This window comes from Dermacentor variabilis, chromosome 3, assembly GCF_050947875.1.
Source record: "Dermacentor variabilis isolate Ectoservices chromosome 3, ASM5094787v1, whole genome shotgun sequence".
NCBI lineage: Eukaryota > Metazoa > Arthropoda > Arachnida > Ixodida > Ixodidae > Dermacentor > Dermacentor variabilis.
In genome coordinates this window covers 60,685,595-60,710,598 of record NC_134570.1, presented here as the reverse complement: position 1 = coordinate 60,710,598, position 25,004 = coordinate 60,685,595, and the positions used below count along the sequence as shown (strand labels likewise).

Genomic DNA, 25,004 nt, shown 5'->3' with positions numbered 1-25,004 from the left:
ATCGCCGCAAACAAAACGCACGAGGCGAGGGGGGCGCACTCCGTACACGACAGAACACTCGGCTGGGCGTACACGACATCCTCCTACATCTAACACACACACACGAACAAGCAGCGGGAGAAATGTCGACTTCGAAATCTCTTCGGATTGAGGGAGTCTTGAATAGCCCCAAGGGTGGTGGTCGCAGAGGGTGTCGTCCCGGATATTGTTGGCGCACAACTGGCAAACACGGTCGGGAGAGGTTACGCACGCAACTTTCCGTACACACAGAATGAGAGAGTGAGAGTGTGAACACGCTGTGTCAGGCAGCAGAGTCTCGACAAGACGGCATTCGGCGGAGCGAGGAATGCTACCGAATCAATGTGCAAACCACCACGCACGCCAGCAGCTGGTGAGGCGCCAACCAACGTGGCCCGAATGTGGGAGACACGCAGACGATGATCACCGAGCAGCGGAAAGCAAAAGCGGACGACCCCGGTCGAGAGGAGGGGGCACGATGAGAGGGGGGTAGGGTGCGTCGTCGCTCAGCACAGCCTCGGCCCGGCTTCACGAATCAATCAAGCCCCAAAAACCAGGTCCCCTCCGGTTCCCATACGGCACACAACACACCACGCACACACACACACACACACACAGGCCGACCGCCACACCACAGAGCTTTCGGCCGCCCGCGTGTGGCAAACCTCTCCCCCTCCCTCTATCCCAGACAAAAAGGGAAGTGACGTCACGCAGTCTTTCCGGGGCCGCCCGGTCGGTCCATCGAGGAGGCCGCCGCCGTCTGGCTCAACCTGCTAGAAACTACATCACGCGGCGGCGGCGAAACCAGTGCTGCGAGAAAGGAAAGGGGACAACGTAACCGTCGGCCGGCCAGCCGAGAGACGGCGGCGAATGAGAAAAAAATTGCGTGGCCTGCGGGAAAGCCGGCTCGCGAACGGCGGCCGACCAACAGACCGGCCTGCCTGCCTGCCTGCCACGTTACTCGGCCTCAAGAGGGGGGAGGGGGGCGAAGGAAGGCGGGCGAAGTCTCCAGCGAGACAAACGAGGCAATAAAGAACAAATACGGTCGCCCGTGGCCAATCGGCCGGCAACCGTACGCGGCACAACTCGTTCCTTGCCGTCAGCGCACGCGCGAGCGCACATAGCAGACGCACCACCACGAAAAAAAGCTGCCGCGGCGGCGGACCGCACGCGCCAAAGACGGCGATGACGTCACAAGGACGACCGCCCGAGGCCGTCGAGGAAGTAAGGGGTCACAGATTCGAGAGCGAGAGGAAGGAAAAGAATTAAAGGCCGTTTCGTAAAGCGCAGAGCAGCAAGCACCCACGCCCCATCGCAGCGACCAATATCGCGGAGCCCGATCATTCCGGGAACGCGGTGTCACCGGCACTCACTGGGGCAGAAAACAGATGGTATGTGGAAAGGATGAAGCACTACGCACGCAGCGCAATGCCGCCACCTACGCGTGCCGTACCTGTCGCCACATGGAGCCAACATGAAATGAAGCGAAGGACACAGGAAAGTTGTCGGTTGTTTTTGATTGCACAGTACAAGCGTCAAAGCGAAACGAAGACGGGCAAAAAAAAAAAAACATCGACTTGCCTCCGCCGAGAGCCGAAATGCGGAGGACCTGGGTTCTGCTCCCACGGGCGGCAAGTTGATTTTTCGCGCACTTTCATTTCCCTTTACCTTATTTCTACCCTGGATAAAATGCAACAAATAATTTCCCTGATTATTTCTTCATTAACTGTTGGCTCCGTATGGCTGCGACTCAGAATAACGATAATCGGGCCCCCGATTCACAGACTCCCCCCCCCCCCTTTCTCGTTACTTGTCGCCATAGAACACCCTTCAAACAAACAAACAAAAATACTGGAGGGGGCGCTCTGAGCGTACTGCCGCCACGAGAATGACTAGTAGAGCGCAGATCTGACACTCTCGTGACGTCATCTATATCGCGTTCTTTCCAAATTTCCAAGCAGCCAGTTTATTATAAACTCGGGAAGGCAATTAGTCGGTCGGCAAGTTTACCGACGCATGCATAAACAACGCGATTTGTTGCACTTATAACGCAACACTATGTTGAAGACGCTCGACTCACAAAGTCACAAAGCCGTTTAAAGCCAGAAAAAAGAACGACGCGAAGGCAGATCCACGCAGTGACTACACTGTACCACTGACCCAACGTTCCCGTGTTGGAAAGAAGCGCCGCCGTTGGCAGCTACCGTGGGCGGTCAGAGGTCGAACAGCTCCTCCGATGACTCCCCGCAGGCACATGGCGCGTTAAATAAATAAAAAAGTGGAATGATCAGCATTTTCTTCCCCCTGCCGGTACTGTACAGCACAACCAAAGCGAAAACGACGCACATCACCGATTTAACCAGCGCCAACCACCGTCCCCCCCTCCGGCTGTGCAGCAAACAAAGCCGATCTCGGAGCAACGCCAGGCACGCACGCACTTAGGGGGTGGGGGGAGGGGGGGAACAGATTTCCTCGGCTACAAGCGCTACACGGCACAAACCACAGGACGTGCAAAGCGCGGGCGTACCGGCACTGCAAGGGTCTCTGCACGGTGGTGCCGCGGTTTCATCGGCCGCAGCAGCAGCCGCCGCCACCGCCGTCGGAGCAGGAGGACGTGGCTCGGCGTCGGGAGGAGCCGCAGCCGACGCAGCGGCCGCCGCAGCCATGGCCGGCCGGCGGCGACGTCGCCGCCGCCGGCCGCTCCCGGGTCTCCGAGCGGGCTCCGTGCTGCTGCTGCTGGGGCGCCCGTGCCGCCGGGGCGGACCGCCCAGAGCCGGCTGGCGCTGTGGTCGCGTGAGCGACACGCGCTGCCGCCACTACAACCACCGCTACTCTTCATCTTCGTCTACCGCCGCTTCGTACGTACAAGGAGCACGCCAAGAGCGCCTCCCTCCCCTTCAGCCAGGCTCGGGGATGGACACCGAACAAGACGACGACGACGACGACAGAACGCTTGCAGCCGCGGGTCGAAGCACGCGAGGAAACTTCTTCCACTTCTCGCTCCACCGCCTTCTTCTAGGACACAATCCCGCTTTTTGTGGGTAGGTGCCAATGATTGGGATCGTCATCATCATCACCAATCCCGGCAGTCGAGTGTGAAACATTCCGGCGGGCACGCCTCTCCGACGCGGTCTTTCAAAACCGCGAGGTGGAAGGAGCCGGCTCGGAAACGCGCCCAATAACCAGCGCGAGCGAACAGCCGATATCATCGAGCGCCCCGCGGTTAGACAGCTGGTCCAGCAAACGCAAAATGACGGGAAACAACAGTCTCGAATCAACGAATTCTCGGCCAGACCCCTCCACTGCGGGGTTGTGGATGTGAGCTGTAGGTTTGAAAGGATGACAGAATTTACTCCAACCAAGGCGACGGCCGGGAAAATTGGACCACTGCACCCGCCAACACAATGTGTAGCAAGTCCCCTGGCCTTTTTCCCCAACGACGCGAGAGGACTGCTAGCCAATGGCCCACAACTGGAAGAATGAATCTGCCTCCTTGCGAGTCCCCCCCCCCCCCCAATCGACTGCATCCAGTCGTCAACGAGCCTATGGGATACAACAGATTTGGCATGCACAGGGATTACAAAAAAAGAACAGTAACTTGAGATATGCTTTGACAACCTCAGGCAAAGTTCCTCTGAACCACTAGCAACCGCTGCAGATGCCCTCTGCGATGTGCTGTAGCATGCCTATGTAAAGAGTGGCATGCACAAGCCTAATGTACCAAACCTAAAGCCTATTTTGACAAAACCTGGACCTGCTGTGGGTGCCATTTCTTTATTTTTGGACCCGCAGGAGACTAACAAATCTAAACAGACTAACTCCACACTCTGCTAACCAAACTGCGAACTTCAAAATAAATTTTAATAATCCTGCATGCACAATGAGAGGGGGAGGTACGTATTAGTTAAAATGTCTGTCCTGACACACAACTTTTGAAGCATACACATCCACTTTTTTTAATCATCATTTGACTGTAGAGGCAGCACATCAGCAGCAAAAAAAAATTGTAACAGCATAAACTGACAAGCAACACATTTTTTCGGTCACAGCTGCCATCGCAATTGTTTCTGCACATATTGTAAAGATGCCTTGTGCCTCAGAAGAAAACTTAAAACTACCTCTCTTTAAACTTCAAAGAACTAGATGAAACAAATGGTGAAAGAAACAACAGTGCACAGTCAATGAACTTGAAGTAATGCATTAGATGTTGAAAAATAACACCTTTTAACTTAATCCGCATTTCATTTTTTTTTTTATGAGAACGTTACGTGTCACAACACTGACGATGGGACAAGCATGAGATCACTGCAGCGCCACAGGCTTGGATCCTGTATTCATTGTGCACCATGTGCAAAAATCTGCCTACGAGGCTCCGCAATCACGTTTCACAAGAACCCTAGCAGAAATGAATGCCATTCTGGACACACTAATGGCAATCATGACATCTAACAGAGGCAGGTTTCAAATGGGAAAGTGTTTCCGAGAAAAGCAAGCAAAATTCACGCAACTGAGCTTGATCCTGTCATCAACGGCACTATCATGGCACAGGAACTCTCTCTGTCGTCAGCGGACAATGTGTTCAGAGGGCTCCATACGATTTGTGAAAAAGCTGTCGGCAAGAACCCACTCTACGAACTCAAAGGCACTCATGCCCCTTGTAACAGGTCACAGCCCAAGCGAGCTCCAGGAAGCTAGAAGCTGAGGCAATTTTTCATGAAGCTACAAATGAGAAACTGCTTCATTATCCTTAGTTTACACCACCCCACCAAGCAAACAATAAAACAAGTGCTTGTTGGAAGTTGTTCAAAACAAGGATGTAGGAGGAAGATATAAACGCTGCAGCTTAGTTGCTGTGCCTCCAGTGGCAACCCTGATGAAAGTTCGAGAACTAGCTTCGGGAAATGCTTCACAAAAACTAGCACTCTTAACTGGCAAGCATCTGCCTGCTCTCACCTTGGCACCATGACAAAAATTTGCCAAGCATATTACATACAGTGGTGGTCCGGCCAGTTTAGGATTTGGAGCAATTTTTGGAGTAGCCACACCAGCCTTTTGCCGAAAGACTGACACCACGTGGCCCAATACTGTCACTCTCGAGTAAGCATTTGAAGAAATTTAAAAGAAAAACTAATCTAATTTGAATAGTAAGGAGTAGTGTCTATTTTATTCAAAAAAGAAAACTGAAGGTAGGGGATAGTAAGATGCACAGCAAATAAAATATCTTCGAAAAAGAAAATTGATCAAGCCCGTTATAAATCGAATTGAACAACTTCAAATATGCATAAAAAGAGATGCATACAGAAGCAAATATTTTCGAAAATGAGCTATTTCTATGAAGTGAGAGCAAGATCATTGGTACCAGGCCCAAACTTTGTCACAAGTAAGATTTTCTCAGCAGCTGGAAAGTCAACCTCAACTGTCCTCACATACTCTTAGCCCACGCACAATGCCTGCGCTTTGTGTTTCACTGCTTTCAAGAGTTTATTTTGGTTTGTATAAGGGTCACCTGCATCTTTACGTCACCCAACACTTTGCTTTTAGAGCTCAAGCTCCTTCAAAGAGATGGCACAATTCTTTCCCGATCATTCATCAGTGTGACAGTCATTTCTGTTCTTGTCCTCGTTCCTTTACGCGTTTGCTCCACGGACCACTTGAAGCATCTTCTTAGTTGTACAGTCAACGTCCCATTTTCCTTGCTCCCTAGGGGCCATGAAAACGTCAAAAAAATCAAATCGGGCAGTCCGAAAAAATGAATGCATGTCTTTTACTGCCCTTAAGGGCTCAAATCATCACAAGCATATCCGAAAAAGCTCTGAAAGCCTGCCAGTACACTTATTAGATATATCGGTGCTCGTACTATGATAGGAGATGGCGGGTGCACACGTGTATAATTATGGAATATGTACAGTGTCCCGTGACAATTGCCCCTTCCCACACGTGTTATGCTCTACCGCAATACTTTCACGTATGCTACACAGCATAACATCGCTGTACAGTGGTGAAGCTGACTTTCGGGAGCCAGCATTATGCAACACTCCATGCTTTCCAAGCTTCGAAGCCAATTGCGAGGATTACAGAGGTGGAATCTGCGCCATTACTGACAATGGCGAATTCTGGCACCGAATGGCAAGAACCTTAATAGCGAACGTCAAAGCAGCCAAGTCTAGCGTTGCAACAGTGGTGGATACAGCTGCCAGATCTGCGTGCAAGAGAGCTGGTTCAAGGCAGCGAGATAATCAAAAGGACGGTGTTAGCTTTGATTATTGCCGTTTCTGACCTGTGGTTCCGGCAAAAAAGTCCGGAAAGTCAGACAGCAAAAGGTTCTTGAAACTGAAATTACTGACTTTTACACACCGACTCCAAGGTTCACATGGTGGCCAGCGTGAGTCAATAGCGCGTAGAACTAACTTTTGACGCCAATACCCGACCGTCTTCTCCAGGAGAAGGAGGAAAAACATTTTCTGAAAAAAAAAAAAAAAGAGGACAGCAGGTGTCTTTTTGCTGGCGTGGGGCATTACCTTTTACTGCTACTAAGGGCTCAAAATGCTACAGGCACGTCCAAAATAGCTCTGAAGCCCTGCCAGAACAATTATTAGGCGTATCAGTGCTCGTGAGGTGACAGGAGACAGCTGGCACACGTGTGTAATTAAGGAATACATACTTTGTCCCGTGACCATTGCCTCTTCCCACCCTTGGTATGCTTCACCGCAATACTTCCTGTATGCTTCACCGCTTGACACTGCTTTATTGAGGCGAAGCTGACTTTCGAGAAGCAGCCTTATGCAATGCGTTGTGCTTTCTCCGAGCTTTGAAGTCACCGGCGAGGATTACAAAAGTGGGCCAGTGCCATTGCTAACTGCGGCGAATTGTTTTAATGAAAAGCATTGAACAGCAAGAAAGACTCTTGGTATGGAATGTCGAAGTAGCTAGGCCAAACATTGCAGTGGTGGTGGTTACGGCTGCCAGCGGATCTGCGTACGGGTTGTGGGATTCCTCACCCGTGCTCTTGGGACAAAGGAACGACAACACAGTAGTGCAAACAGTCACAAGGGCATTTATTGCACCTTTCATAGATCAATGCCTGCTAGCCAAGTTGCTATCCACAAAACATGCCAATGGGCGCGCGACAAATCTAGAAGTCCGACTCACCGCGACCGGATAGCGAGCGAATATGTCCGCCCCATGCCGGGTCCCAACGCCTGGTCATTCGCGTGTACGGTCACGCGGACGGTGGCACGTTCCAAGGCGGCCACGCGAGGCGGTCTCGCAGAAGCATGGGTCGGCGACGCGCGGGTCGTCCACACTGTTCGCCGACCCGCCGGGGAAGAGAGCCTGTTCTCCCCTGCGCCCCCAAGTAACCCTGCCGTGAGGTGGCATTAGCAGCGCAACACTCACGCCATCTCTCGCACTGCGCCCCAACCACATAGACCGCCGGGGGCATCACGCAGGCCACGCGGCGAAGCCGGATTACAGGAGACGCGCCATGCGGGAAAAACATATCAGGGGACGCGCGAGAGTCTCGCATCCCCACAGGGTGTATGTACGAAACAGGCCTATTCTTCAAAATGCTGCCAGACTGTTCACTTTACTAATGAGGCCTGCGCTGGTGGGAAGCGTAGTAAGGAGAGTGTAACTCATGGTTGGGGCAAATGCGGTTGGCACCGAGAAGCTGCCCCTTCTAGCGATAGGGAAGGGGAAAAACCCCCGTTGCTTTAAGGGTGCGAAGAACCTGCCTGCGTGGTACAGCAACAATACAAAGGCCTGGATAACGCAAAGCTTGTTCGAAGATTACGTCCGCCATCTGGACCGGATGTTTGAGCGCCAGAAGAGGCGAATGGTAATAGTTGTAGACAACTGCAGGGCGCATGGCACCGTAAGCAACCCGCAAGCTATTCGTCTTGAATTCTTGCCGCCGAATATGAGTGTGCTCCACCGGTGGACCAAGGGGTCATTAAAAATCAGGGTGCACTACCGGGCCCTTTAACTTGGCCGCATACTCATGTGCTTTGACAAAGGGAAGACATGCTCCGTTAACTTGTTCTTGGCACTTGGCATGCTAGCGAATGCCTGGAAGACTGTTTAGTCTTCGACGATTGCAAATTGCTTTAGGCGTGCTGGATTTTTCAACTCTAAAGGGCCCGTGACAGAAGAGGCAAACGGCACCGCTGAAGACAGACACCGGCGAGCAGCTGATTGCTCACTTTCGCAGCAGTGGGATGAACCTTCCCACTGCCACTCGGACTCTCATGACACCTCTGGACGCACGCAACTATCAAAACAAGACGTCAACACTAATATTGTTGTCTAGTGTGTATGACAAGAACATGACGCTTGCACGGATGCAAGTAGACATCATTAAAAAAGCAGGAATTTAAAACGTGGGACCATCCACAACTTTTTCAGTTCAGCTTAGCTGGAATATAGTTCGGTTTTGCGACCCACGGATTTTTCGGACTGTTCTTCTATTCAGACTATTGTTCGGTAGCCTCCAGGTCCAGAAAATCGCTCGGCTACTGCATACATAATTATAGGTGTGCTACACATCCCTTGCAAAAACGCACCACAGTGCTCATTGCGGCTCTTCTACGGGCTTTCCATCAGATGTCACTGCTGTGTTCTTACCTTTTCTGTTCTTTTAAGAGATCCACACGGAAGCTCGTACAGGCAGCAACACATTTGTAAGATCATATTATGCTACTCATTATCAGTAGCACTGCTCACAGTGCAATAAACTGGGACATGTTACAAACACACCAGTCTGATTGGATGAAGCTCAGGCACAGACATCAAGCGTCAATGGCATTTCTGGTGCTTAGATATGCCTTGCAGCAAAGCATTTGCATAAAAACAAAAGAGAAAGGCAAAGAAAAACTACAGAACAAAGTAATAGAAAGTGACCGATAGCTAAAGAGCCCTTAGCTTTATGTATTCACAAGACCTTGTGTAAGCCAGTAGTGTTATACACAATGAAATGATTTTGTACATACAAGCTCAGTCATCTCTTTGCGGTATGCACTCCAGGTTTAGAGAAGTTCCCGATTTCTCATGGTGCTACAATAGACTTCTACTTTAGCACACCAAACTACCGATGTCCTTTCAGGAATATGTAGTAAAAATGGTACTTAAAAAATGAGGGGAGGATGGGAGAGAGGGTGAACGCAGAAATTGACGGCCTATTGCTATACTAACCCAACTCTTAGAGGCAGCTGGCTCCTCCATCTTCTCCATTTAGGTTTCCAAATGGAACTGGTGCATGACTAGGATACAGCAGCCATTGGCCAAGCTCCTAAAGAGCAGACTGATGCACACTCATGTCAATGCAACACGCGTAAATCATTCTAACAACGATGGCAACATAAAACAGCTAGATGCAAGAGCTGCCTTTTCGTGCCATGAGGATGGCCAACATGTCCAGTCAGCTGTGATACCTTTGGGTTGCATCTCCTGGAGGGCCAACAAGGAAGATGGCTGATCGCACTGCCCAGTCACAATCAGAGTCATTTGGAAGCTGGTGAGTGCAGTTCGACCAAATGCTTTGGCCAGGCTTGGAACCAAAGACTAATGTACCTTACTATGATCTACTATAGTCCCCAGTGTCTGCTCACAGTTGGCAACAGACCGAAATACAACAAATGCAGGCATTCGGCCAAAGCCACACCGAGCGTTACGTGACAGCAAGACGACATTCATAAAATGGGGCTTGAAGCGAATGGAACTCAATGCGAGCTGTTTTTTTTCCTTGACTAGTAAATGTGCGTGCACTTCACATTAAGCACAAAAATGTATAGTGAAGGGGAAACATTAGCTACTCAGCTTCATTCATTGCTGGTTACAGAGAAGCTTTTACAAGTCCTGCATGAAATCCCACATTGTGTCCATTTTCATGGAAGCAATTGGGATTATGGCTGATCAATTTATTCGTTAGCACAGACATCTATTTCCTAAATAGTTTTCCCCATCCTACACCAAAAGTTGTCTAATCAGATAGCATGGATGGTAGAATAGTGTTGTGCGTTTACGAAGCTATGCAAGCATCTGCGATTACTCTAGAATACACAGTGCTGCACGTATAAATAGCACACACACTTGGCATGCTAGTCGAAGCCGGACATTTTGAATCTGGAGGCGATCACAAAAAAGTTCAATATATAAAATAAACATGTTCTACAAAAATTTTCAATGGGATTTTACAGCTCTTCACTATACACAATAGTTTGTTATGCAGTCGAACCCGGCTATATCAAACTTGCAAAAAAAATGCCTATCAGTTTAATATAGGGCATAACTCGATATAGCCTGCTAAAGAATTGGATCTCATAAAAGCACATACTATATATAAAACCACTTTACTGATGAAACAAGCTTGGCTTCGCATGAAATAGTCCTGTATTTTGTTCTGCTTGGGCAATTTCACAGCCATGTCTAACGAGTCGGAGGGGCTGAGGCTGCAACCTTCCGCATTCTCACAGAAGCACCGGACTAGTGCAAGTGCACCAATCACCTCGGAGTATGTGGGCAAAGGACCATCGTTGCTTTCCTCATCGGGCCCACTTTCACTTGTACTCTGTACGATCTCAGCAACATAGTCTGTTTTCAGGCTCTCCCGTGGTCACGACACCATCATCTGCACTCACAAACTCGTCGACCTTTGACTCATTAACAACTTCCGGAAGTTCCGACAGCTTGCTCCAAACTTCGGCAACACCGGCAACGGCTCCATTGCACTCATCAGAATTTAGTCCCCACTGGGCACGTGGAAGCCGGCATGTCTGAAGCCATTTCGTATTAACTACTTGTACACGGCCTTGCGTATGTGTCAAGCGGCACGAGCAACGGGTCGAGAGTTTGTCCACTTAAAGCCCTAATCTCCTCCTTATTCAAAATCATGCTGAGTGCTCCTCGGAGTCTTGCACGCTGCAGGGTCATACGACTTCTCAGTGCGTTCGACTCGATTTACAATTTCAAGCTTCATGGCCAAAATCAAATTCTGCCGCTTCATCACGGCAACACTGCGTGAGAAGGCTCACGACGCGCAAAAACAATGAACCAAAAAAGCAGCGAGACAACCCGCACTTGCGCCATCTTAAATGATGGCACAAGAGCCTCTGATTGGCTGTCTGAGCAAGCGCAGCGGGTGGACCAAGATCACTTTTTTGTAAAAGGGTGTTGACGGATTGCCCAACACAGCGCGATCACGGTAGGGAGAGCGGTTGGGTGGAGCCGCGCCTCCAGGTTTCCCCACCGTCGCGACAGAAAGCCAACTTCTGGGGGCACTTTCCGCCGCTTGGAGTTCGACATATCTGGAGTCACTGCTATTTTTGTTTGATGTAAGCGTCATTTTGGCTATATATACTCAATGTAACTATACAGTGTTCAGAAATTGTTCTATATACAGAATAACTCTATGTAAATGAGTTAGACACAGTCGGGTTCGACTGTACGTGGGTTTGATATAAGTGCGTTTGACTGTACTGTGCATTTGACGATTGTGGTCACCAGTGCCAGCATAGCCAAGAAAACAAGCGACACTCGAATCATAACTATGTCCAATAAAGAGAATTTCTTGGCTTGCAGTGTTTGGCAGCGTTGAGTTCTTCACCGTCACTACAATGAGACACAAAACGTAGCAAGGGCCCAATCTTTAGATCCCACCAAACAGCACTCGACAAGAGTGGAGCAGAGACTCACCATCTGTTGTTTCCCGTGTAGTCTCTGCCGGTGCTGCCACAGCAGCCACTGTCTTGGCAGGCACAGCGGCCACTGGTGTTTCCTCGGGCTCCTTCCTCGTGGCCGGTGTCACCGTGATGGCGGCAGCGGCTGTCACCACCGGAGCCACCTCGTCCACAACCACAGGCGTCCTTCCCTCCGCAGCAACACTGTTCCGCGTGTCCACCACTTCTGCCGTCGGCACAGCACTCTCTGTGTCTTCTGTGCACACCGGCACCTCAGCCACCTCTATGTTGGCGGAAGGAGCTGCAGCGGATTCTGCTGCCTCCGTGGAAATGCCCTGCGATGCTGCCACCTCGGCACCACGGAGCTCGGTCGGTGGTGCTGTCACCACCGCAGCTGGAGGAGGAGTTGGAGAACTGTGAAGTTCTCTCCTCTCCTCAATGGGGGCAGCCACCTCTTCTTCGTGGGGGGTGACCTCTTCAACAGGAGGCGGCGGAGGGGGAGCTGGTTCTAGTACTGGCGTGGAGGAAACTTTGGTCGCTGGGGGACCCGATGAGGAGGCCACGGCAGCCACTTGGGCGGCAAACATGCCAGCAATGTCAGTGGCACTCGAAGATGGCTGCTCCTAGAAAAAGAAGAATGCAATATGTGAAATGCGTCATCAGCTTCACTGATGTTTCAACAGGTGCCCACTGTGCCAACTGACCAAGCTCACATCCCACCTAACCAGAACCTTAAAATAGCCCTGCAAAATAGGCCTGCACCGTATGAAAGGTTGAAATTTCAGAACCCGTAGAAATCCTTGGTTCAGATAGCGTAGATATAGAGCAGGCTCTATGCAAAAATTTTGTTTCAAATAGAAGTGGATGGGTCACGAAAAGCTAGCAAATACATTTTTGGCACCAAAACTAAAAATAAGACTCCCACTAATACGACTAGGTGGATATGGCGCAGAACCTGTAATGCGAAAAAGCAGTGGGCTACAATGGTATACATAACCATGGAAACGTAGGTACAAAGTTGTAGCCACACCGTAGCGTCCCTGATTTCTCGATTCTCTTGCCGTTACTAGCGGTTCACGGTTTGGTTTCGATTCTAAGCCGACCCCCCAACATTAAATTGGCAAATTTGAAAAAATGGTTCGACCTACAATCGTGTAAATACGGTAGTCACCTTGTACATTCAGCAATGACTGCATATTTGAAAGAATATGCCTGCTAGCTTTCTTGTATCTGCAAAGTATTTAAATATTAGTATATAGTATTTAAGGGGGGAGGCAGGTCATTGGGACCGAAAATCGCCCTAAAATTTGAATTTCCAATTTTTATTTTGAGCGTTCCTGACGCTTTCCCACGCCTATCTCTGGAATTTGGTTACAAGCTACCACGTACTTCTTCCGTTATCCACAAGCATTGCCGTTTACATTGGGGACAAATTGTGCTAGATTTTTGTTGGGCATAACTCATTAACTACGTGCTCTACGAGTGCCGTTTTGGTATCGTTCGAAAGTTCGCATTCCTGCCTTTATTAGTCGGTTGGCAACATTGCCGGCGTTGCGGTCACGAAAAAAACGGCATAAAAAGAAATTCGCTGCACACGATATTGTTGGCCAGTTTGAGCATGTGACCAAGGTGGCACGTCAGTCATGATTGGCTCCAAGGACCACGAACGCTCAAATGGCAAAAAAAGCCGCCATTTTGTCAGTCTCGCAACTGTGACATGTGGATATGCTGGAGGTCCGACGGAGTTTTGTTCCGTGAATCATTACGGGATTCAATCAGGTTTAAGGTATCGATTCTAAACTAACTTTGGTTTGCGACATCTGCAGTGAAGTTGCATCAGGATGGAGCTCGCGGATAATTGAGGGCCTGAAAACGTGTAATCCTTTAGAAGTGGACATACTTGTAGTGCATGCTATGTCGTCGACCGGCAACGGCCGAACGGCCATGAATTCTACCTAGTGCCTAGTGTTGGCCTTTGGTGCCGTTTTTTCAAACTTTCTTTTAATATAACAGTTGTGAAATGTTTTTCGTGGTTTTTTGATGATGATGCCGTATTGGAAGTGCATTATCTCTGTTTCTACTTCTATCACTGTAATGCTTTTTTTTTTCCAGAAAGGCAAAGCTGTGTAGAGTGCAAATATACGAAACAATGATGTTGCATTCATTAGAAATTTTTTTAATGTTTTTAGCAGTTAGATGGGATTTCTCTCAATGAAGCTTGCAGCGTTCTCATTTGATATAAAATTGGGATAGAACACCATATTTGCTTATTTGCACTCTGTTAGTTCCACAACATTTTCGTATGTCAATATTTATTATGCCATGTGTAGTTTGGTAGATAGCTCAGCACCTGCAAGCAAATTACGCAATAAAGTCGAATTTATTCCATTTCTGGAAAGCTATTTATTCTGCAAAAAAACTGGATGTATATTTAAAATTAGCGCTTTGAAATACATAAACCCTGCAAGTTTCATCAAAATCGACAAAGAATTAAAAACGCTTTCAGGCGCAGGGTCTTCCCTTAAACTATTCGAAAACAAAATAAAGATTTAAGTTATTTTCTGTTTCCTGCCAAAACCTCATTGCTGCCACTTCTATATAAGCAGTAATTCGATAAAAGTGGGTGCACCATAAAGGCTGTGGTAATAGCATCCCAACTGTTTGGAAACCCTGTGAAAATAAAAGATGCTTAATTATACCTTAGTGACGCGCTTCCTTTTGTCTTTGCAGTCGCTGCCTGATTTTCTGGACCTTGCGGGAAGTGAAGAATAGTTCCATGCAAATTCAGCAGTCCGAAAAATTCGTTTAGCAAAAAAAAATATTACGCTTAGAGTGGCTAAAAAAAAATATGTGATGCCCTGCCTCATATTCGGTTGGAGACGATCAGATGGAGATCGGCATAAAGATTGAAGAAACGAACCGTGCTTCTTCATACGACATGGCTCACACGAAGGCACAGGAGGCGGCGCCAAGCAGACAAACGCGCAGCCGCACTAACACGCTCGAAGATGTGACTGCCTCCGAGACGCACTCGCTCTGTGGACAAACCACATACGGAACGCCAACCGAAAAAAAAAAAAGGAAAATACAGCTCCTGCATCTAGTAATTATGATGATACAATCGAAACCCTCGATAACGAAACCCAGTAACAACGAAATTCTGGCGACAGCCAAATATTTTCATATCCCCAGCGAATGCCCACAGGATTCAGTACACGTCGTACCTCTCGACAACAAACTGACGCTGTGCTACAATCCTGCGTCAGTGAAATTTGCTGGAATGCAACCCAGCATATTACCTACTCGCGCAAGGCTAGGAAGCTCTTAAATGTGCTTAAATGCAGTTGCTTAGCATCAAAATTGTGCAAAATGCCACTGCATTGCGCTTGTGTGGGCGCGGTCAGTTTTGTATGCAAAAACTGTCGAGCACCGAGAGCGATCGCGTGTGCCGGAAACAAATCATGGCCGCCATCTTGTTTGATGATCGCCTGTTCGAAGCAGCACGCACGTTGCTACCAACATGCGACAATGGTTTTTGCACACCTAGTGCAGTGCTTAATGTGTGCCTAGGTGAGCAAAATGCAGAAAAGACTAGGAAATCCAGGTCCCGCCGACGTGGAATTGTCTGTGGCGCTTGAGACGGTGGTCGCAGCATGGAGTGCCATGTATCAGCCCGTGATTATGCGATCATTGGGGAATGCGCATCCATTGCTTCAAGAACACTGGCTCCGGTGCCACTCCACAGGCATCATGTGCAGAATTGGCACCAGTCATAATTTGCATGAAAGGGCAGTAATCTCGATTGATTGCCTTCGCCTATATGAGATGCAATCACTTTTGTGCTCAGCACCGAACACGCCGGCGTCTTTGGGTGATAGCGTGCGTTGGAGAAACGCGGCTGCTTGCGTGGAGCGCTTTTGCTCTACATCCAGTGCTGAGTTACGCAAAACGTAATCTCAAAAAGTGACCGGATGTATGAAAGCAATTGACCAAAAATACTGCTTTACAGCAGTGCTGCCACAGCTGATCGACGTATGCGGTGCACATTACTGTCGGCAATGCGGCCCTATATCCTAGAGCAATGTTTGCCAATGTAGGCTAACGGAGTTTTGGCAGTAAAGTTTCGTCCTGCGATGCATTATCCACCTGAGCTGTCTCGTTTTGCAACAACAAAAATCTTGCGTAAGTGAATTTTTTCACGTTCCCCACTGATTTAGTTATTGCGAGGTTCAACTGTAGTGCTGACAGAAAAAGAGATAAAAGTAGCGTCCTCCCTAGAATTTTGTCAGCCAAGGAAGAGCAGGCATGGCCTCCGAGACAGGAAGATGGTGTGTACTCTGTATTGATAGCAAGCACCTCCCAATTTTTGAGGGTATACAGCAGGCTGCTAGAAGCCAACCAAGGCAGCAGAAAGTCCAACATGGCGGCCTCCAAGATCAGGTAAGGGCGGTCGGAACTAGGGATTTAGTCTAGAAAATCGAACTTTTGGGCCTAACTTCTTCCAAAAAATCTGTCGTGAAAATGTATTAGCTCTGGGGGGGGGGGGGGTACCCTGACGCATTTATGAAATCGGGAATATCTAGCCGAATAACTATCAAGTCCAAATTTTTGGAGTCCGAAATATCCGTCGGCGACTATATTCCGCTGAGAAAAAGATGAGCTTACTTTGCTGCAAGCTTCTGAGCACAAGCAATGCCACTTCCAACTTATTCAAGCATTGTGCAAGCCCATAGTCACTGCCATTTTCATACAATTCTTTAGAAAAGCAGACACAGGCATTTCCTCATCTGCGCCATTGTCAAATATGCCAAAAACATCATTTAGGGCCGTTCACCGGTTCCCGGTGGCTTGCATCGCGCATGCGGCGAGGTTTCCGTTCACGTGGGTCGAGCTCCACGCTGACGCAACATTGCCGCAGCATGCGCACATGGTAAAGATCTTTATGGCAAGGCCACATTCTCGTTCGCTTTTGCCTACTGCTACACTACCCCTGCACACCTTGCACTTGACAAACAACATCAGTGCATTCACGCGGAGTCCTACTGATGATAGCGAAGCCTGCCTCGGTGTGTACTGGTGTGGCCGCAACGCCGTCGGCGCGAGCGAGGACATCTAACTTCCGCTTTGTTGCTGGCGTTTAAGCAAGAACTTTTTTTTTTTTTAGTTTTTTTTTTAGTTTTTTTTTGAGCATTGATCTCTCTCTCTCTCTCTAGCAAATCCACATGCTGCGGCATTGTAGTGTCATGCCAAGCGCGGTCGCCGTCTGGAACACTCACTCGTTGGCGAGCTGGGTAGGCCTACTTCAGCATCGTCAGCAGCTTCGGCATCACCTGCGGTTTGCGGCGGACTATTCTTGATGTTTTCCAAAGGAATGGAATGCTTTTGAAAGTTATAAGCCGATTGTTCTTCCTTTTGCCGAAGTTGTGCTTCGTGACAAACTTCCCCTGTGGATGATCAGACACTGCTGCGCACTTGTCACAAACCTACGAGGCGCGCCGTCACGTCACCTGCGGAATGGAGCAGACGAGAGGAACCTAGCGCAGCCAACCACAGCACGCATTTCTGATCACGCGCGCTAGTCGATGAATGGGATCGCGCATTTGGACAGTTTTTCTTCCCAGATTTTTTAACGTCACCGACGGGCTGGCGGAGTTATATTTGGCGGGAAATTGAAGAAAGGCTCCTCTTTCCAACGAGACCAAGATGGCTGCGATCGCGCGCATAGGGAAAGAGATATGCGCCGCAACAAGAAAGGCTATTTTTGCTAGGAATTTAGCTCACAGTGACGCTATAAATTGATATTGTGGGCAATATACCCTTCCGTGAGATGTGAAACTTCCTCCAAAAGGCCTCCGATTGGCCATGCCTGTACGTGGCGAATCAGAGCTTGGTGATGGACCTTGCTGGCAGTGAGAGTCTTCTGTCATGCCTCTCGGCATGCGATGTTCTTATGTATGTGCGGTTTATAGTTCAGAAGCTGATATCTGATATCGCCAGTGACTCGCACATGTGACGATCGAGCGTAGTTTTGGCAGTGGACTCCACAAGTGATGCGTGCCTCTTGGCATCTCAGCCTGCCAGTACTTGCAGAATGTAGTTTCGGAAGCTCATTTGTGAATGTAGTTTCGGAAGCGCCCCTGGACATATTGGCTCACTGTTGGTGCGTGCGGAGAGTAGTTTTGGATGCCAATTTGTGTCACTACTCTGAACATATCAGCTCGGCACACTCATCAGTGCTTGCAGGGCGTAGTTTCGTAAGTTCACTGGTGCCCATATGCCAGCGACCACTGAAATACAAGACGGCTCGTGCTTGCAGCTCTCATAAGCGAAAATTGTCGACGGGGATAAATACTGCTTCAAGTTCGCTTGGCAGTGGTGTGCAGCATAACACAGCAGTCCGGACGCGCAGCCGAGGACTCCACAGGCGGGCGGAATGTGTACGAATGCTGTTCAGGAGGTGCTGCAAAGCACTTAACATGTGGGTGGAAGGCCTATTTGTGTCGACAATATTGAGGAGTCGCTCTCTGGCACTTCATACACGGGTGAAACATGTCATGCAGACGGAGTGCCACCGCTGAGCTTGTCACGCCGCGTTCCATCGCTGGATGCATTCAGTGATTGCACCTCGGATGTGTCCGATTCTCGTCTCGGCACTTCGCACGATGTTGCCACGCCGTCCACAAGTACGAGTGGTACCATTCGGGATGCGCCTGGAGTTGCACTTTGCATCAGCAGAAGCATCCCGGGAGGCCGCCGCAAAAGCGCAAACAAAGCTAAGGCAGCTGGATCTCGCCTTTAATAAGAACACAACTGGCGTTTATGAGGACATGGTCGACATGTGGCCATACATCCCACATAGGTGTCGGCACTATAATTGAATTTTTCACATGACTAGTGCTCGACTGTGTTGTCCTATCAAACTGATGCCATGGTTGCATGCATCACACATTTGCCAAAAAAGAAACAGATGTGAACTCTGGCAGAATGGAGGTTAGAGCAGCATTGATTCTATTCAGGAGGTCCCTTAGCAAACATGGTTTGCGATAAACAAACATTGTTTGTCATGGCGATAGTAGAACTATTCTAGCCCTTAAAGACTTGTGGATTTATTCCTTTTACAAAGGAGGGCTACACTAACCATGTGAAGAACAGGATGGGGACAGCCCAGCGTGCTCTGATCACAAAAGGCAAGAAAGGGGTACCTCTTTGAGAGAAAGGTGGCCTCACCCAAGATTTAATAAAGAAGCTTGCAAGTTACTATGGCACGGCTCTGCGTAACGACATTGTGGAAGAGAAAAGGTCATGATAACCCAAAGTTGGTGCCAACATCAGGCTGCAGAAGCAGTACCACACAAGTACCGGCTTGGAAAGCGTGTTACTGATATGCATTTCTGCCCGTGTACCAACTCCTTTCAGAGATGCGGCTCCTAGCCTTTGCCTAGGGAAAAACCCAAAGTGCTGCCGAAAGATATTCATCATTGCTTGCGACGAAGACAGCTGGCCATGAGGCAGTATGCAAATACAATGCTGGGGCTCAACGTGCTTATGTTGAGTATTGTGCAACATTTGAACTGCAACCGGGACAACATGCTCTTCGCAGAGCAGCGCAAAAGGAAGTCTTGAGGGAAAAAAGTCAAACAAAGCACATAAAACTAAAGGCAGGGCACTCAAGAAGCCCTGCACGGAAAAAGGACATGCAAGACTACAACCCCGGTGCCTTTTGATAATGTGAAATCTAAGGTACAACTCTGACAGCCTTTTTTCTTTTTTTTTTTTTTTTTCAGAACGATTTTTCTTGCTTCCTGCTTTGCTTGTTCCCCCCATTTCTTCGTGACTGCTAGGTTATTCGTGGCTGCTAGGTCTATATCAGTTCTGTTTTTTCCCCTATATTCCTAGAAGTACTGTCCAGGGCATGACACTCTTGCTTTTGCAGTTTGACGTTACTACAATTAACGATGTTATTACTTGCTCACTGCCTAAATTATTACTTGCTCACAGCATGAATGCCTGGAAATATGAGAACTGAAGTCTATTCAGGAGGTCCCTTAGCAAACATGGTTCACGATATACAAACATTGTTTGTGATAGGGACAGTAGAACCATTGTAGCCCTCTGTTAAGACAAGACTTATGGACTTATTCCATTTATAAAGGAGGACTGCATTAACCTTGTCAAGATAAATATGGGGACAGCCCGGCGTGCTCCGATCACAACAGGCAACAAAGCGGTACCTGTTGGAGGCTAAGGTGGCCTCACTCAAGATTTAATGAACTTGCAAGTGACTATGGCATGGCTCTGCGTGACCACAATGTGGACGACATGCAAAAGGTCGTGATGGCAACATATCACAGATCTATGAATGATGACCCCCATCATGACCTTTGCCTGCAGGGAACCGAAAGTTGGTGCCAACATCAGGTCGCAGAAGCAGATAAGCCTTCGCCCCCTCAGAAGTACCGGCTTAGAAAGCATGTTGCCGATACAGTGCTGCCCGTGTACCAATGCCTTTCTGACATGCAGCTCCTCAGCTTATGCCTATATTTTTTTCCCTATAATGTTTTTCTTTCCTATGTTCCTAGAAGTACTGTCCAGGGCATAACTCTTCTTTTTGCAGTTACGATTCGACTATTTGCTCACAGAATAATGCCTGTGGTACTGGCACCAAATAAAAGATGAGAAATTTTTAAAAAATGCATTGCAAATTAAAAAATTGGAGGACCTTTAAGCTTTGCCTTCAAGAGCGGAGCGCGATGGCGTTATCGCACTCCATTTGCACTGCCCACTCATTTGCTCGCCATGGTCTTGAGTCACACAAAGATGAAACGTGCGCCTGAGCAACCGGAACGAACCAAAGAATTCGGTGTCACGGAGGGAGAAACGATCTACGCAAGCCAAACATCGTGATCGGCACAGACAGCCGGGCCTCGATGGGATCGTCCTCTATCTCACTTGGGAGCACCATGTAGCACGACTCCTCGCCAGTAGCACGGCACTCATTGTAGGGGACGCTTTCTCACCAGACGCGCTACGGCGCAGCGATCACGTCAGAGGCGTCCCGCATCGGACGCTGCACCTAGGAATCGCGCCGCGAGCGGAAAGAGGAGCCGCGTCGCGCGGCCAAGTGGCGCGTCACCTGTCGGGGCAGCGCCGTACATTGCGAGGAGGGGGTCTTCTGTGTTTGCCGCAAGATGGCTCTGCGTGCACGCCAAGAGCATAAGAAATGTAGCAGAAACGTACTTCGCTACGCTTTTAATTGCGACTTCTGTAATATACATGCTCATAATTACCGATATACACCGCAGTATAACTTTCTGCGGCATATTTCTAAAGCAACACCGCATTCACTAGAGGTGCTTTTGTCCCACTTTGAAGCATCGAACTCATGGGTGAGCGGTTGCGTCTCCATCTCCCACTTCGGAAACCCTGGTTCGATTCCCACCCAGCCCATCTTGCAAGTTGTTTTTATTTATGAATTGCCTTCCGCCATTTTTCACTCACGGTTAACGCCGCCAACGCTGATGACACCGGCTTTTCTACGACACGAGCTCCTTAACGTTATCGCGTTAGAAATAACAACGTCACGGCCTCAACCATTCATTTTGAAACGCACAGTGCCTTGAACATTCTTTCTAGCACATTTTTTAAATTAATCTGGTTTGGAACAAGGCCAGAAGGAGGAAATTATTGTACATAAAGTTTTAAAGATACCTTTATGCAATTTCTACAGTAGCATCACAAAAATGTTTCTAATAAGTGTTATCATTTATCAAAATCCACGAATAAATAAGAAAGTTGTTACCAAACATCGCGTCCTCCCTAAAACGAGTGAACACAATCCGCAGCCGGATGGAGGAATGTGGTTGGGAGGGGCACAAACCTCCGTGCCATTAGCTTTGTCACAACAGCTCTGCCATCCCTCTGTTTTGATTTTTTCATGCAACCTGGTTGTAACAATTATCGGTTTTTAGCAATGGAATTTTCGTGGAACCTGAATATTGTCATAAGTGGGTTTGAATGTATTGCATTATTACATACATTTGATATCGTGTTCACATCAATAAGACACCAAGCAAATAAACGTATTCTGCAGAGATCTTTCCCCATGGGTGCTTTTTTTAAACGGTTTTTGCTGCACAAGCTCTGCTTGTATGAATGCACAACAACATTCAGTGGTTTTATTACAGTAATACATATACATTATTGAAGCACTCTTGACGTAGCTGCAGGGCTGGTAATCGTCCAATTTTCTTTTAGCCGCCTTCGAATAGCGAGTTTAGCAGACGATTTGGGCGCTTTGTGGTTAGCGGGAACAAGACCTTTTAAGGGGCGACGTGGCTTTGAAAATCAACTTCCTTATTTTTTATGGATTTTGATGAAAATTGGCACAAATGTTTAGACTGTCTCCCTGACGCTTCCATAAAAGTTTCAGAGCGATATTTTCAGAACATTTTATTCAATTTTATTGAGCAGAATTTTTGTCCCTCTTACTTTCTGGGGAGCCTGGGGAACTTAAAAAACCTGATAGAAGGCTTGTTAAATATTGACTGCATAGCTAAATGCGTGCTGAAGGTTGTGACATTCTTGAATTCTTTTTTTTTTTTTTTTTTCGCAACACTAATTTTTTGGAGTGTTATATTTCATGTTACTGTCACATCAAGCACACTTTCAGGGTAGACGAATAGCCATATCGTAAACTTACAAAGGGTCAAGATAAGAAAGCGAGAATGTCACGACCTGCACTGCAGCCCAATGAACGTGACAAAAAAGCGGAGTCAAAACATGTTAACCGGTGATAAAGAAATCAGCTCCAGAAACTGAGCAGAAAAACAGTTTTGAGAAAACGGCTCTCAAAGTTTCACCTTCTTTTCAGTTCACTAAAAGGCACCGAATTTGCAGTCCTTGGGGTGTTTCGTGATGTGGGGTTTCTTGTACATGTGGCCTCTGGTCTAGTGTGCTTCCCCCCCCCCTTTTTTTTTCTTTTTATAGGGCATTCTTTGCTGCTGCTGCTCTACAAAGAGCATGGTGCCTAGGTTTCAAACCAAATGACGTGCAGAACTCTGTGTGGGCATGAATATAGTTCCAGTGTACATTCAGGCAGCCTGCACCCGCAGGCTGCCGATTGATAGCAATCTCCAGTACAATCAGTGAGGCTTTTTTTGTAGAATTCACCATGTTACTGAATGAAGGCTCCGAGTGTCAGCAGCCTCCCAAGTCATCTTCCCAAGTCCTAATTTCTACAGCCATGGTCAAGTAAAGATGACTTGGGAGGCTGCTGACACTCAAAGCCTTCATTCAGTAACATGGTGAATTCTACAAAAAAAAAAAAAAAAAGCCTCCCTGACTGTACTGAAGATTGCTATCAATCGGGCAGCCTGCAGGAACAGGCTGCCTGAATGTACACTGGAGCTATACTCAAAGGCTGTAGAAATTAGGATCAGAGAGCCAGTGATAGACATGCAGCTGCTAGGTGCTTTCCAGACTTTTCTATGATGCCTCGATCACTTCTGCAGCCAGGTGTCTGTGCCAGCCCAAGGGGCCTAGTGAACAGAGCTCATGATGAGGTTCTCTTTATGAAGGAGTGGTATGTCAGATATTGCAATGAGCTATCGTGACAATAGAGTGAACGCGCAATATGCTTAGTTGCGGGTCCGAGATGACGAGATGGCTTCTCCCAACGTAGATGCACCAGTGTGTGCCAGAAGTTGCCAGCCGCATACGAGGATAAGGTCCTCGCCTTCCATAGGCACTTCCTAAAGCTTCGCGACGGTATTTGCTCGGCCAGATCGGCAATGCCGACCAGACTCCCCTATACTGTGATAAGACCAGTAACAACAGTGAGCGTTAAGGGAGCACGCGATGTAAACCTACTAACGGGCAACGAAAAGCTGCGCTTTACGGTCATGTTGTCATGCTTGGCAGATGGCACCAAGCTTCGCCCGTACATCGTGTTTAAGAGGAAGACGATGCCTAAAGAAGTACTTCCCAAAGGCCTCGTGGTACGGGCGAATGCAAAGGGATTTACGACGGATGATATGGTAGTGGAATGGTACCGTCTGGATGATGATGATGTGTGGAGTTTTATGGCGCAAGGGCCAGGTGTGGCCAAAGAGCGCCATGTCTGTGGTAATGAGTTTGCGGTGTAATGATCATTGCTATGAAGTTGGTGTGAGGTGGCTGTAAAGAGGCCTTTAAATATACGCTCTAAAGTGCGTAAAATCTGTATGATAAAATTATGGCGATGACGTATGACTTGAACTATGAAAATTTAGATGCGTATAAAAAGAATGATACGATAGGTAAAATATGTCACGATTATAAGAAATGCCAGAGCACTACTGCCTCCTTAGAGCCCTTGAAGCACAAGGGCCTGGAGGCATGTGCTACGCAAAACAATTATCGTAGTGGCATCCTCTCGAGAGAGGAGGCGCTACGAATTCATGGGACTAATAACATGTAAGACGACATCTCTGAGGAAACCTAGGACACTGTTTGAATTAAAAAGCGGTTCTGGACCGAGAAACATTAGAGGATGAAGAGGAATGTGTTGGCGGTATGCTAAGGAAAAATGTCTCCTTCTCTCAGATTCGGCTTCGCGACACTCCAGGAGGACGTGGAGTACAGTCAGCCTCTCCCCGCATCTACCACAGTTTGGAGGCTCACTTCCGGTCAGTAGAAAGTTATGGGTGCCATATGTGTGTCCTATTCTTAAACGACAGAATAGGACATCTGTTCGTCGCGATTTTGTTGTAGAGGGCCAGAGTCCTAACTGTGGCTTTATTAGGTGGAGCTTATTATCTTTTTCGGCGTCCCACATGCGTTGCCAGTGGGCCCGCAGCCGCCTTCGCAAGAAAGGCCTCAGATCTGTGACAGGCACCTCGGCGGTAGGGTTAACGGCTTGCGATGCTATAGACGTGGCCATCTCGTCCGCCAGAACGTTGCCCTCGATGTTCCTATGGCCAGGCACCCAGCATATAGTGATATGCTGGTTAGATATGTAAGCTTTGCACAAGACGGAATATAGTTCATTAAGTACTGGATTTTTGTGTCTATAGGGTGACATCAAGGCCTTCACGACGCTTAGGGAGTCTGTATATATCGCTGACTTTTGGAGTTTTGATTTTCTTATATGCTTCACAGCAGTCAGTAATGCGTAGGCCTCGGCCGTAAATATACTTGTTTCCGGATGTAGTACATCGGATTCTGAGAAGGATGGGCCGACGGCAGCATACGACACCCCGGCATTAGACTTCGAAGCGTCTGTGTAGAACTCGGCGCAGGAGTGCTTGTGCTGGAGTTCTAGGAAATGTATTCGTA

General features: G+C 48.2%; 1 protein-coding gene across 3 annotated transcripts in view; it reads right to left on the bottom strand.

The window, feature by feature from the left end:
- Window positions 1-25,004, bottom strand: part of LOC142575727 (eukaryotic translation initiation factor 4 gamma 3-like) — a 136,279-nt gene that overhangs the window by 44,635 nt on the left and 66,640 nt on the right. For all 3 annotated transcript variants that reach the window (XM_075685315.1, XM_075685316.1, XM_075685314.1), the window contains one exon: window positions 11,707-12,313. In XM_075685315.1, coding sequence (XP_075541430.1) covers window positions 11,707-12,313 — 607 coding nt within the window. The remainder of the gene's footprint in view (window positions 1-11,706; window positions 12,314-25,004) is intronic.